Source organism: Galeopterus variegatus, unplaced genomic scaffold (assembly GCF_000696425.1).
Source record: "Galeopterus variegatus unplaced genomic scaffold, G_variegatus-3.0.2 Scaffold5327, whole genome shotgun sequence".
In the NCBI taxonomy this organism is placed as follows: Eukaryota; Metazoa; Chordata; class Mammalia; order Dermoptera; family Cynocephalidae; genus Galeopterus; species Galeopterus variegatus.
In genome coordinates this window covers 125356-139937 of record NW_007731438.1, presented here as the reverse complement: position 1 = coordinate 139937, position 14582 = coordinate 125356, and the positions used below count along the sequence as shown (strand labels likewise).

Here is a 14582-nt window from a genome sequence, read left to right as displayed (position 1 = left end):
TGCAGCGTCCTCGGGCCCGGCCGTGCAGACCCGTCCTCGGGCCCTGGCCGGAGCGTGTTGGGGCCCCGGGAAGGGAGCGCGGACCTTGGAGCACGCCGGGTGGCCGCTTCCCGCGAAATGCCGCTCCCACTCTCTCTCTTCCGCGCCTGAAATGGCCGGGAGCCTTCTGGTGGTTGGCGCCGGGATTACTGAGCCCGGCCTGAGAGCCGCTGTCCTCGAAGACAGCGCCTGGACCGCGCGGGGAGGAGCGGCACCTTCCCGGCTGCCGCTGAGTTGGCTCCGAGACTGCTCCCGGTTCTTGAAGTTCCCTTGGAACCCTGCCGCTAACGTGGGGATGGGCGGTAAAGCAGCTCCCCAGCCCAGGCCTCACAGGGCTGCCAGTACCGCAGGCGGTTGTGGGACCTCCACTACTACTTCGGGGTGGCTGCACTTGACCCCAGGAGCTAAGAGCTGGACTAGCCCATCTTACCGAATTGTCAGGTTGGGAATCCCCGCAATTGCATGGCGTGAAGTTCTCCCACCAGAGGTTTTCCGTGTGTCCGTGTGTGCGCGCGCGTGCCTAGGAGGTATTTTTGTTTAAGGTTTCTGGGATTAGGATGATGTGCAGATAATGTTGATAGTGACTGGTGACCTCCTCCCCACCCCACCCCTTAGTAATACATGACTACGTGCCTAGGAGGTATTTTTGTTTAAGGTTTCTGGGATTAGGATGATGTGCAGATAATGTTGGTAGTGACTGGTGACCTCCTCCCCACCCCACCCCTTAGCAATACATGACTGTTGTAGAAAAATTGAAAATACAGAAGGCTTTACTGAAGAACACTCACGGAACTGTTCCACCCATAGTCTTTTTCTCTTGTATGTTCTAGTTCTAGTTAAGACTGTTTCTATTTTATCATCTAGCAATATAACTTTCCACTTCCATTTAAAAACTTTTCCTAAGTATCATTTCTAGTTTTGTATCTTCTTTTGATTGGCTGCCTATTTCATCACTGTGTAGGCCAGGTACCGACTGTGAGGCATTTAGGTAGTGTTTGAGTTTTTGCTTCATTTTAGCATCCAGGTAATATTTTGATAAACTTTTTCTCTCTAATTGTATTTCAGATTATTTTCGTAGTTTACATCATCCATATATTACTGCCTGTTTCACCAAAAGTTTGGTAGCTCGTAATACATTTCTATCATATCAGCCAGCAAGATGGAGTCTCGTGGTGTCTGGCAATTCTGCTTGCTTAGGTTTTGTGCAGGAATCTTAAGAGGGTTTGTGTGTGTGTGTGTGTGAATCTTCGGGTGTGTGTGTGTCTGTGTGTATTGTGTATTACTGGAGTTACTGCATAGTCTAATGGAATGTTAGAAAAGGAAGAGATGTCAGTGGTCCTCTAGCACAATTCCTTTATTTTTCAGATCAGGAACCTGGGGCCATGAGAGGTGAAGTGATGAGTTGTCCAAGTCACACAGCTAATTAAGTTTCAGAGCTGGGACTAGAACTCAGGTTTCCAGCCTCCCAAGTGAGTACTTTTTATGCTGCATCAGATGGTCTCTCACTGAACTGTGGCATACCAAATATAGAACTTAAAAAGATGTTTACATCATCTGGATTATTCTTTCCCTTTAAAATTGTACTGAGTAACAGGTTTTAATCATCTGAGAGACCTGTAAGACTGAAATATGGGAAAGTGACCATTTTCATGGCCAGGACTAGAAATCCATTATTTAGAATGACAACCTCTTTCAGATTTTGATGGTTGTTTTCAGATTCTCTACGTAAGGGAATAAAATATCCGTAATAAGTTATAATTTAAACTCCATCATCTGGTTAGAATGTAGCTGTTAGTTCTCATTTGTTGTACTTTGAAGATTTCTTTAAAACTTCTTGTTGCTTTAAAACCAGAGAACAATGGTTTTTTGATTTTAGGGCTTATAGCAAGGTTTCACAACCTCAATTGACATTTTGGGCCAGATAATTCTTTGCTGTGGAGGGCTGTCCTGTGCATTGTAGGATGTTTAGCAGCATCCCTGGTCTCTACCCAAGAGATACCAGTAGCACCACCTTCCTCAGTCATGACAATCCAAAATGTCTCCAGACATTTCCAAATATCTCCAAGGGTGGGGGCAAAATCGCCCCTGGTTGGGAGCTACTAGCTTATGGGAATTACCTGGGGAACTTTATAAAATGTAATTTACAGAGTCTCTTGGCTGAGTAGGCTTCTGGAATCTGCATTTTAGGAAGCATTTTTGTGAATTTGGATGCGGCTTAGTTTTGAATGAACACAAAATGTTTCTATTTTCTCTTTTTTGTCTTTGTCTTATTTGGTCAGTAATAGAGTTATTACTAAGTTAGTACTGTTGAAGTACATGCATGCTACTGTACTAGCCATTGTAGCTGGGCAGGCAAGGGGGAGAGGATGGGACAGGGGTTTTGCTTGGCAATGGCCTTGAGTATCTCTTCCACAAACTTGGGCAATGTGCTTAGGGATATGATAAGAGGAAGATATTTTCCTTGTCTCTGAGAAGCTTCGAACACTGTGGGAGATTAGTTAGCAAACAGGAAAATTACAAAACAGCCTGGTAAGGGCCATGACTCAGAGTGGAAAGAGGTGCTCTGAGTGGATTCATTTGGTGCTTGGGAGAGAGGGAGGGAAATAGCCCCTACTGCTTGGGGAGGAGGGACTAATATTAAGCCTTCAAAAGACAGCTGGTCACTCCACCTTCTCAGAGGGAGCTGTTTAGAGAGCTGTTCTTCTCAGTGTCTGATGCCCTTTACTATTCAGTGCTGCATTTACTTGGGTTCTAATGTTATGTTTCCTTGTAGTTTTTTGCTTTTCAAATTTTTTCACCCTGAACTGTAAACACTCCAGGAATAGGTGAAAGTTTACAGGTAAACATTGCTAAGAAATAAGTATTTTCATGTCTTCTGCTCAATGGCATAACTCAAAATCACATTAGATTCATTTATTTTCGCTTGACCATTATCTTTCTTTGCAGGCTGATTTACAGTACTACAACACTTTAGATATTTCTTTCTTCAGTTCTACTCTCCATCTAGTTCTCTTACTGTCTGTATGGTTATTCTCCAGGTTTAATAGGAGAATGTTGACATGTTCAAAAGGACGGTTGTACCTTTTAAAGAGTTAAGGCTTTGGAGTCAAGCCTTAGTTCTGGTTTCCACTTTATAGAGTTTCTATGTGAATTGCTTATGCATCTAACATGGCCTGAAAAATAGTTGGATAACTAAAATTTGATTCGTTTTCCCCCATTCTTTTACTAAAAATCGCTACAGGGCAGTTTGCAGATGTTCTTGAACTATAGCTCTCAGTAGCTTCTGGCAGAAAATATACTGCCTTTGACTTAATAGCCATTTATGAAAATAGGTCATTTGAAACAAACCTGAGTAGGAGTCAGGGGAGGGAGAGGAGGCATAGAGGATGATTATGGCTTTAATTTTTAAGGGAGAAGTTTTACCAAGGTGACCCTGCAGAAAGGAGATCTTTTTTCTCTTATGTGTTTATGGTTCAAGAATCTTATCTTTTCAGAAATTGTCAGAACTGTTCCTTCTGCCTTATCCAATTTAAAAGATGAAAACTTAAAATTACTTGAGCCAAGTGATGGGAAAAATTGTGGTGTCAAGACCAATTTACTCATACAAAATGGATTTATGGGCAAGTCATTAAGTAACAGAGAGTACCAAGGAAGCCTAATGAAGACTAATGTAAAAGATATGGCTCTTCTAAAGTGATGGATAAAATGTGTTTGAGACGACCATACTCATTCTAAATAACTCTAAAAATATTTTTTTCAAGAGATTTAGCAGAATATAGATATTCTGCAGAACAAATGAGATGCTTGTTATTAGCCCGTCTTTTCAGGTGACTTAACAGTCTTTTGAGGGAGAAAAGCCCCTTCTAAAAAAAAGTAAAGAATATAAAAGAGAATAAATAGTGACCAGTTATATCAAATACAACTAAAGGCCAACTGCATGATACCAGAACTAAGTAAGGTGGCCTGATCTCCATTCTGCTACACAAAGCAGAAAATGGAACCCATGCAAATGCCTACTTAAAATCCTCTCCTGTGTTCTATCACTGACAGCAATATTTCCCAAACTTGCCAGTTTATAAGAATCTCATAGGCTTGTGTGAATAGATTCCTGGGTCCTACTCCAGAACTACCAAGTAGGATCTCAACGTGACCCAAATAATTCAAATTTGGGAAACTGACCTGGACGCTCAAGCCAGTGCTCCCCATGAATGTCGTGCTGCTCCCTTCTGTAGCTGTATTACCTCCTTGCCTGTGTCGATTTTGCCTTCAGACCCAAACACATCGTCTAGTGCCTTTGCTAAGACTTCTTTCCTTTCAGCTGATGAACTCCTTTGCCTTGAAACTCAACTCAGATACCACCTTTTCCAGAAATCTGTCTTTGATCTACCAAGCCTGGTCTAAGAGTCTTCTCTGCTGTGTTCTCTATACATAATTCTATCTGAATACATATAGCTTTTGTAAAATTCTCCATTTCCATGTTTTTTAACCCCCTCAGGAGTGTAAACTTGAGGGCCCAGGGCCATGTCTTATTTGTGTTATATCCCAAGTCCTGTGTGCCTGACACTTAGGTGCTCCATGAAAGTTTCAAGTGTTGATTGCCTTCAGGAAGAGATTAATATTAGTTGGGATAAAAATGAGACTTAATAGTGGTGTTGTCTTTGGTGAGCTTAGAAAAACATCTGTGATTTTTATGAAGGCACAGAAAGTTAATATTAATATCTTTAAAATAACCAATACTGTCAAACAACTGATAGTCGAGGTTTGTATTCTTTTTCCTTTTATTAACTTTTAATTTTCCTTCCATTTTTTTTATCCTGAACTGTAAATACTCCGGGAGTAGGTGAAATTATTAATAATTGAAGTAGTTAATATCCCTGTGAACTAAATTTTCACATCGCAATGCACTTTAGTGGGTTTTTTAAAACAGAATAAATAGCTAGTCTTTTTTTTTTATTGACACATGTTGATTGTACATATTTATGGAGGACAGAGTTATATTTCAATACATGTATACTAGTGTGTGATGTATCAAATCTGGGTAATTAGCATACTTGCTATTGTAAAAATTTATCATTTCTTTGTGAGGAGAACATTTGAATTCTCTTCTAGCCATGTGAGAACATATAATAAATTATTGTTAATTATAGATGCTTAGCACTACTGTCAACACTAGAACTTATTTTTCCTATCTTTTATTTTGTATCTGTTAACCAGTGTTTCGTTATTCCCCCCACTCCCCTCTTCATCTACCAGCCTCTGGTAACCAGAGTTTTATTCTCTACTGCTATAAACTCAACTTTTTTTTTTTTAAGCTCCCATATATGAGTGAGAACATGTAGTATTTCTCTTTCTGTGCCTGACTTATCTCACTTAACAATTTCTTCCAGGCTCATCCATGTTGCTGCAAATGACAGGATTTCATTCTTTTTTATGGCTGAATAGTATTCCATTGTGTATATATACCACATTTTCTTTATCTGTTCTCCTAAACAGCTAGTCTTATCTTAGTTTTGTACATGAAGAAACTATGGTGTGATGGCATTTGGCATCTGTGATAGGAAATGAACCAAAGACTCATGAGTTGAATCTCAGTCAGTCCTTCAGAGTTGATAGTGTCTCTAGAAGTGTTTAGCCACAAAACAGCAACATGTTCAAGACATAAATAAGGTAGTTTATAGATGAATGGGAAAATTTGTTTGTTTTTGCTGAACTCATTAAAGGTACTGAATCTGTTACTGCATTTACTTTGTAACTTTTCTCTTTGTACTCAAAACAACATGAATAGAATTGTTTGGTGGTCTGAGTCCTAAATAAATAGTGGTTGTCCTAAATAGTAGTTGTAGTTTTAGTTATCTGTTGAGATTGCAAAACTAAAAAAAAAAAATAAGCCAGCAATTCAGTGGAAAAGTTATATTAAAAATTGCTGAGCAAAATAATCAGTTGATCACATTTAAAAAAGTCTTTCAAGACTTGAGAGCGTGGGGTGTGGATGGTCCAAATGATAGTCTGTGAAATTTGTATTTTTTTTAAATTTTAGAATGTTGACTTTTCTTGGCTGAAGAAAATTATTTTACTTAAATTGTGATCACTTTTATTTACTTACATTCTTTAAATAAGAGCTTAAAATCTTCTAGATTCTAAGTTTTTTAAGGTCAGAGCTTCTGTGTATGACATGTTTTTGAATTTCCTTGTATGGTGTGTACATGCACAAATTTGTCAAACAAATGAAAAATCAACACCTAGCATAGATTCTAAGTTTTTTAAGGTCAGAGCTTCTGTGTATGACATGTTTTTGAATTTCCTTGTATAGTGTGTACATGCACAAATTTGTCAAACAAATGAAAAATCAACACCTAGCATTTCAGCTTACCCAAACTGCTGAACTGTCATGGATTCACTTTGAAAACATCTCCAAACAACAATCCCAAACCCAAATTCAGATCACTGAGTGGATATACTTGTAATGAAACAAGCAGTGCTATTTATGGAACAATGTTTAATGAATATTTTAATTGAAAACAAACAAAAAAACAACTCGAGTTCTTGAGGAGAGTTCTCAAAATACTGTATCCATACTAATTTTTAAGTCTCAATGCTGTATTGCTTCTAAATAATAGTGATGCTGAATTTGACTGAAAGAGAAAAATTAATTTCCAAAGTCTTTTTACTCTCAGTTTTTGCTTAAGTAACTGTAGTTTTCTTAATTTGTTTACCAAAATATTTTAGACAGATAACTGTTATGTAACAAGGTGAGTTTTGAAAGAAGCGATGGGCAACTTTATATGTCTGATATGATTGATTTGGGTGTGTAATGCTATTTCTCTATATCTGACTCCTATTATACCTGAATTTTAAGACTTTTTTCTTTATTATTTAGTGTGCATATCTGCTATAGACATAATCAAGTAGTTCAAAATCATTGGCTGGATTAGCAACTTTCGGAAGGCTGTGTAAGTTGTGATTAAGAACATGGCCTGGCTATCTACTTACGAGCTACATGACCTTGAGCAGGGTGTTTAACTTTCCTTCTAGTTCTTCATCTGTAAAATGAAGATGAAAACAATACCTACCTCATAAGGTAGTGAGTTTAAGTGGATTAACATGTGCAAAGTGCTTGGAAAAGTGCTGGCATGTAGTACATTCAAGTATTAGCTTTCAATTATGATTATAGTTACTGTTTTCAGAGATACCATTTAGGCATCAGTTGTTCATAAAGGTGCCTACTGTATGTGATATGGACTTTAAAATATTATTGATTTGAGCTTGAATGTTCCGTCTCATTTTGGTTTCATCACATTTTGGGACAAATTATTTAATCTTTCTATGCCTTTATTTTTTATCAGCAAAATGGATATTAAGTCCTTCTCAGGGTTCTTGTAAAGATTAAATTTGATAATGTTTATAAAGATCTTATCAGAGTGCTTAGCATAAAATGAGCATGTAGTAAATGGTGGAGGTAGTAGTGGTTGTGATGGTATACTATGTATGAGGTGGGAGTGACAACTGATTGAGAGCAGGTACTCTGTAAACACAGAGCTCTCTAATGGGGTTGTTGCGAGGACTGAATAAAATAATGCATGTAAAATGCTTAGCTTAGTATCTGGCTCATAGTAAATACTGAAAACATGTTAGCTGTCATGTAACAGTAGTGAAGTAATACTATTGAGTCTTTATACGTGGTCCTTTGATATTTGATTTCCTATAAAGGGCTTTGATATTTGATTTCCTATATAAGAGCTTCAGGGTTTTTTGTTGTTGTTGTTGAATAATTAACTTTTGTCTTCACTTTTGTTGCTCTCTTTCATATTTCCTATCAGGATTGTTAAAATGAGTCTGCGGAAGCAAACCCCTAGTGACTTCTTAAAGCAAATCATTGGACGTCCAGTTGTGGTAAAATTAAATTCTGGAGTGGATTATCGAGGTAATATTTTCACGTTTAATCCTCACTGGTGTAACTAAATAAATGAATGTGACTTACCAATTCTTATTAACCTCTTAAATGTACCTAGTAGACCAAAAAAGCATTGGCTGTCAACTGTTCTATGCCCATCTCTTTTTTGCCTTCGAGATTGTTCTTTTTAGAGAGAAAACTCTGACAGAGTGTGTGCTTCTGACTTCCAGTGTGATTTGTGTGACTTCAGTCTCTTGTCTCTGCTTTAAGATCATGTGTGCTTAAGTGATTCCCAGTCACGTCAGGTATGAATAACTGGATACTGATGAACACTTTGGTACAGCAGCATTTGTTTTTGCAGAAGTAAGTGACTATTAGACAATATCATTTTACAACATGAACTTCACACTCATATAACATGTGGGGTATCCAAAAATGCCTTTCTGTTCATGTAGAGAATACTCTTTAAAAGAAGCTGTCATATTTCTGAAATTAACTTTGTGACAGGAATAATATCCAGTTCCATTTTTTAAAGTTATAAAATTCCTAGTCTTCCAAAATTAAGATATGTTACCTGGAATATTTCACAGGTATATATAACTCATTAGCAGAGTTTTGTGGGCCTTTCTTGGTCTCTTTTCTGAATAATTAATGATAGTAATCTCTTGAGCTTTTTCCTTTTTCCACACATGCAAACATAATTTTATTGAGGGCTTAATATGTGCTCAGAGTGTGCTAATCACTTTAACACATTTTTATTTTATCTTCACATAAATCCTTTGAGATCTCTGTTGATTATTTCCACCTATTAAGGGAGGAGCTTGGATTTAAACTCAAGCTTGACTCAGAAGCCTTGTTAAGAAACCACTCTGCTCTCTATGTACTGCTTTAGTTTCTTTGAAATTAATAACATATCTCCAGTTTTATTTGATTTTTATAGTGGAACTAATGGGTTTATACTGACTGCTGAGATATTGTGAAGTCTCTGTGTACTGCTTCTTACCCATGAACTTTTGATGAGCCCAAAGGTGATAATAGACTTGTAGGGTTCGAGTACATTTGACAATTGATTAGAGTGGGAACATTGTGTTTTCAGTATTTTCTCAGTACCTCCTTTATTGAAGAGATCAACCAGCTTGAACTTTTTTTCTTTATATTTTTTAAAGAAAATGTTTTTATTTATAAAAGTAATACATATTTTAGTTTTGTTTTATTTTTAGAAATTTAAAAGCAAATAATGAAGGAAAGTATATAGAAAAAAGCAAAATTTCCCAAATTCTACCATCCAGAGATAAAAATAAAAGTAATACATATTTTAGTTTTGTTTTATTTTTAGAAATTTAAAAGCAAATAATGAAGAAAAGTATATAGAAAAAAGCAAAATTTCCCAAATTCTACCATCCAGAGATAATCAGCCATAGCAACTTCAACCTTTTTATATATAAGCATAATTATACATGAATGGAATCAACCTGATTTTTTTTTTACACTAAAAATATATTTAGTTCTGTGACTATACAGAGATTTTAATGGCTGCATAGGAGTCCTTTGAGTGTACGTACCGTAGGTTTTTTTTGTTTTTAACCAATTTCCTATTAATGGACATTTTGGTATTTACCAGTTTTTTGCTATTATAAACAACGTTTTTCCTTTGACATACATCTTAAGCACTTGTCCAAATATCTCTTTAGAATAAATTCCCTAGGCTAGGATTTCTGAGTCAAAGACTATGTCAAATGGTCCTCCATCAAGGTACCTGGCTTTGGGTTTATCCTTTTCCATGTTCTCACCAACCTTTGTATTAGCTTTTGTTCATCTTTTCCAATCTAATTGGCAACAAATATTATCTCATTTTATTTATATTTTCTTTGTTTACTAATGTGTTTGAATAGCCTTTTACATGGGCAGTAACGTAATTTTTCTCCTTTTATCAATGTCTGCTTATGGTCTCTATATTATTAAAGCAAAATGTTTTATACAATTAGAGAATCTTACTAAAAGAATGCTCTTATTTTGTGGTTAAATTTAAAAAAAAAAACTAACATCTTTCTGTAGCAGTTTCTCTTGAAGTTTGAAGAAAATTTCTTTTTTTCTGTTATTTACAGTAGTTTATTCTTTGGAGAAGGGAGGGGGTTATAATTTTCACCACTTGGGCACTTTTTTTAAAAAAAATTTTTGCTATGAGAATAGATATTTTGATTTGAAGTGAACATTTTGTTTGCTTAAAATCCATTCTGATTCTTTGAAAGTTTACAGCTTCTAGCATAATTCTGTTAGATTAATGTCTGTGCTCTCATCACACATATGCAATTTTGAAAAGAAACTTTTTTGTTTAGAGTATAATGGGGGCAGAGGCAGAGAGTGCGGAGCATATTAATGAAGTTAAGACTTTACATGAAACTATTGACTTGGCAAATCGTATCAAATCTCTAGTATTTGTTTTACTTAGTTTTTTTTCTAGAAAATACTAAATTGACTTAGAGACTGAGATTTAGAGGCTTACAGATTTTTATTTTTTGAGAAAAATCATTAGGTCAAATTTTGCAAAATTTATACCATCTTAACAATTAAAAATTCACCCAAACTGTTTGTTTCCTTGAAAGCTCCCTAGAACGTTTTTAGGCATTTTTCTCTATTACTTTTGATTTGAAAATATTATGACTGTAACAAAACAGAATGGGATGTGTTATAATGCAATATGTTGCCTTGTATTCTCAAGCTGCTCTTCACTGTGAGTCACAGATTTAAGATGTTCTTTCAGGAGCACCTGCTGTCTCCTCTTTTATTATTTTAACAGATTGTGGAGACTTCCTCTTAACCCCGGTATACATTCATCTGCTGCAGTAGATGTTGTGAAGGAATGAAATAAATATGCTAGATCCATATTTTACTTAATGGCTAAAGTAAGAAATGCCACTGGAACTGAGGATCATTTGTTCACGCATAATTGTCCACTCCTGTCCTTAGCTTTCAAAGAATGGTATTTTAGTTGGGCTATTCTTATTCTGTGACTTTTGTGAAGGCTATAAAAATTGCTGTTGTGATTATACATACATGAGAAAGTGACAGTTTGTTGTTTTTCTTGGTAGTAGTGTGTACATAACTGCTTTCACGTTATATGCTTCCTTGCCTTCATTCAGATTGGCATAGAGTAAAGGCTTGTTTTATGTTTAAGTCTATTGAGTTTCATTTACAGCATGAATTTTTATATTAAGCATTTAAGAGCTAATGAATAAAGAGATTGTCAGCACTTAGTATACCCTGTAATTTTCAATTCTTATTTGCTTTGTATACAAGTATCTTCTTTTTGACTAAATCTTCTCTCCAGGGGTCCTGGCTTGCCTGGATGGCTACATGAATATAGCTCTGGAGCAGACAGAAGAGTATGTAAATGGACAACTGAAGAATAAGTATGGGGATGCATTTATCCGAGGAAACAATGGTAATATTTCTTCCCTCTATAGTTGTACAGCATCCAGAATAAGCCATTTTGTTTGTAATCAGGATCACCAGAGGGTTTTCTAGATAATTTAAAAGTTCAGTTTTAATTTTGTTTTGTTTATTTTTAAATACTTATATCTCAGATCTTTGATGTGACCAGTTCCTTTTTAGATGCTTCATGGAATTTTGAAACTAGAAATTCTCTCTTTCCTTTCCTTTACTGATGGGGAACTGGGAGCATTGGTACCCTTCCCAGAACCCTGTTCTCTTGAATATAGTTTATTACATTTTGAAACTAGAAATTCTCTCTTTCCTTTCCTTTACTGATGGGGAACTGGGAGCATTGGTATCCTTCCCAGAACCCTGTTCTCTTGAATATAGTTTATTACGTCCCTGCAACACATATTCCTGCCTCTCACACCCTGGAAATTGGAGCTGTAAGAATGGGCACCATTTCCCTGCTATCTTTGGTTTTTATGATTTGACACTTACCTTGTCCTATTTGTCCTTTTCTCTGTTAAACATTCAGATGCTTTTTGTGGAAATTTGTACCCTTTAGTTTGGCAAAAATGGCAAAATAGGAAATATGGTTCTCAAGTTACTCAGCTTTTTAACAGCTAATATATTGCTATGATTATTGTGGTTATTTTTAAGTACCTCATCTCAAAACACAAATTATCAATAAAGTCATATTTTAATTTTTGGTGGGGAGGGGAAGTCATCAAAATTATGAGAATTACTCCTTGACCAATCTCCTCTTTGGTCCCATCCCCCAAATGGAGATCTGGGATTCTTGAGTTCAGATTTTTTAATTGGTATTTTTACTTCTAGGTAACAGTTAAACCCTTTAATAGTTGGATCTGTTTGCTTTGAAGAAAAAATTCTGGCTTTTACAATAAAATATTTCATCCTCTGTTCTTAGAGTACCATATTTCTTCATATCATATCTTTATTTACATCTTTCGTTTGCTTTTTAGTCCTTCCAATACCTTCTGTTTTTCATATCATTCTAATTTGACTTCCTCCTTTTACTAAGAAATGTTATGATCTTGCTTTATCTCAGGACAGCTAATAACAATAGTCAATAGCAGGTTCTGTGTGTGGTGATAGAGGGTAGATCCTTTAACATGCACGTTATCCCTAGTACTTGTCTAGTTTCCCAGGGTTGTTTTTACTGGCATTCTGTTGCTTCCCTTTATATAACCTTTTCCATGATGTAATCAGTGACAGTTACCTTTAGAGTCCCAAATTCACTCCTTTGGCTCTTAAAAAGGATTAAGCTGTGCTGGGTTCTTTGACCAAGACATCTCTTAATGTTCACTTTGAACAAACCTGTCAGAATCTGAGTGGTCATGGGGGATGGGAGGGGAGATACCCCTCTTGTAAAAGCTTGACCAGAGTGACCCAGTTATCTAATTTCATCTTATTCTTAAGTACCATTTATTCTACAGAGTTCAGTTTGGTGGTCATAACAGGACTAGTTAAGCAATTTGGATAACCCAAAAGGTTGAAACTCTAACAGGGAATTCAGAATAAGAACTTTGGTATCTTTAAAAAAAATAAACTCATAAGCTCTTGTTTATCTTATTGCAATTAAGAAGGTAAACAGCAAGTTTAGAGTTTATATTGGGGAGATGGATGAAATATGCTATTTATACTTAACCTGAAGTCTAGCCTGCCAGCTTTACTAATTTACTTTCCTAAAAACATAACTATTATACTTCCAATTATAAAGCATTCTTAGACTCTGGGACTTTCATATATATAGTATGTTTTTTTCCTGGTCACAATTTGCAGTCAGTCTGGTACATAGATTAGATTAGGACACAGATCTGTACGTAACTATTATACTTCCAATTATAAAGCATTCTTAGACTCTGGGACTTTCATATATATAGTATTTTTTTTTCCTGGTCACAATTTGCAGTCAGTCTGGTACATAGATTAGATTAGGACACAGATCTGTACAACACCAAACCCAGTTCTAGATTCATAAAACTAGTCTTCTAGATTTAATTGTATGGTATGAGAAGTCCTTTTAAATTTGCAGTTGTCATGCCAAAATCTATCTGTCTTTAAAACTTGCTACTATGAAACTTAACAACAGGGTTTTTTTCAGTTTATTTATTTTTTTCTTTTCAGTGTTGTACATAAGTACACAGAAGAGAAGGATGTGAAGACACCAAGAGAACTGTTACTTTTCATAGCTGGATATATTTTTTATAAATTTTTTTTCTATTATTTGGTTCTTTTATGATATAATTTGTCCTATTTTCATAATAGTTGGTGATTTTTCACCTACATGTAAGATAAGTGTATAAAATTGTGGATTTAATTGTACGAGTTCTTTCACACTTAAGTCTCAGTCATTTTCTTTTGCCTCTGTGTCAGTGTACACAGTGCTAAAGGAATTTTTTTAAAAAAGACAAAGTAGTTCGATTCCTGTAATGCTCAGCCACCAAAAATAAAAAAAAGATGAAATCTGTGTCTTCCTGTAAGATTATTTAACGTAAGTTTGAAGCAATATCATTTCATTTGATTTGCCTTACTTATTTGGCTGACTAAAATGAAGCATATGATGGACATATAATTAAAACATTTTAGACGTTTCCTTCTTTATCCTATTCTCTTCTATTTGCCATCCAAAAATACTTGGGTGAATATGTTCTACAAAGGCATTCAGTTTCATTCTGAGACTATAAAAAGGGGCCAGGAGGGCAGAAGTTCAGCCACTGATTCAGTCATCTTAATAGAAAATAGAATGGGGCATTTCCACAAAAAGAGTGGGAATTTGAATTTAAGTGGGGGAGAGATTCTAAATATTAAAAATATGCCCATTTGGTGAAAACCTTCCTGTCAGCAGTCATCCTACAACTTGCCCTGTGCAGGTAGATGTTTTTGGTTTTCTTGTCCCCTTTGAGAAGCGTTGGCATCAATATTCTCCTCTCGGATTATGAACACAGCAGGGGAGGAGCCATTCCTGTACATCTCTGGCATTTAGATTAAAACAAATCCTAGATTTTATAAACTCATTCAGGTTCCATTTGCTAAGCTGTGTTTGGGGAAGAATTTCTTCTTACTCATGTGTAACAAGTGGCTGTGGGGAAGCCTTTCTTTTAAATCAGAGCTGTGTTTGTGACGTCCTGGAGCAGAGTACCAGGCTTTCATGTTATCTGGCACAGGGCAGCTCCTCCAGGTTATGTGACTCCTG

The 14582-nt window shown here is 35.9% G+C and overlaps 1 protein-coding gene across 5 annotated transcripts in view; it reads left to right on the top strand.

The window, feature by feature from the left end:
* The window catches only part of LSM6 (LSM6 homolog, U6 small nuclear RNA associated (S. cerevisiae)), a 14839-nt gene extending 1003 nt beyond the window's left edge, over window positions 1-13836 (top strand). The window contains exons 2-5 of one of the 5 annotated variants that reach the window (XM_008589246.1): window positions 1405-1508; window positions 7857-7960; window positions 11259-11372; window positions 13514-13836. In XM_008589246.1, coding sequence (XP_008587468.1) covers window positions 7867-7960; window positions 11259-11372; window positions 13514-13548 — 243 coding nt within the window. In that variant the 5' untranslated portion in view covers window positions 1405-1508; window positions 7857-7866 and the 3' untranslated portion in view covers window positions 13549-13836. Of the gene's footprint in view, window positions 1-233; window positions 481-544; window positions 567-1404; window positions 1509-6905; window positions 6990-7856; window positions 7961-11258; window positions 11373-13513 lie in introns of those variants that run through there. The other 4 variants (XM_008589245.1, XM_008589249.1, XM_008589248.1 and 1 more) reach the window with 4 other exon arrangements.
* The last annotated feature ends 746 nt before the right edge of the window (window positions 13837-14582 follow it).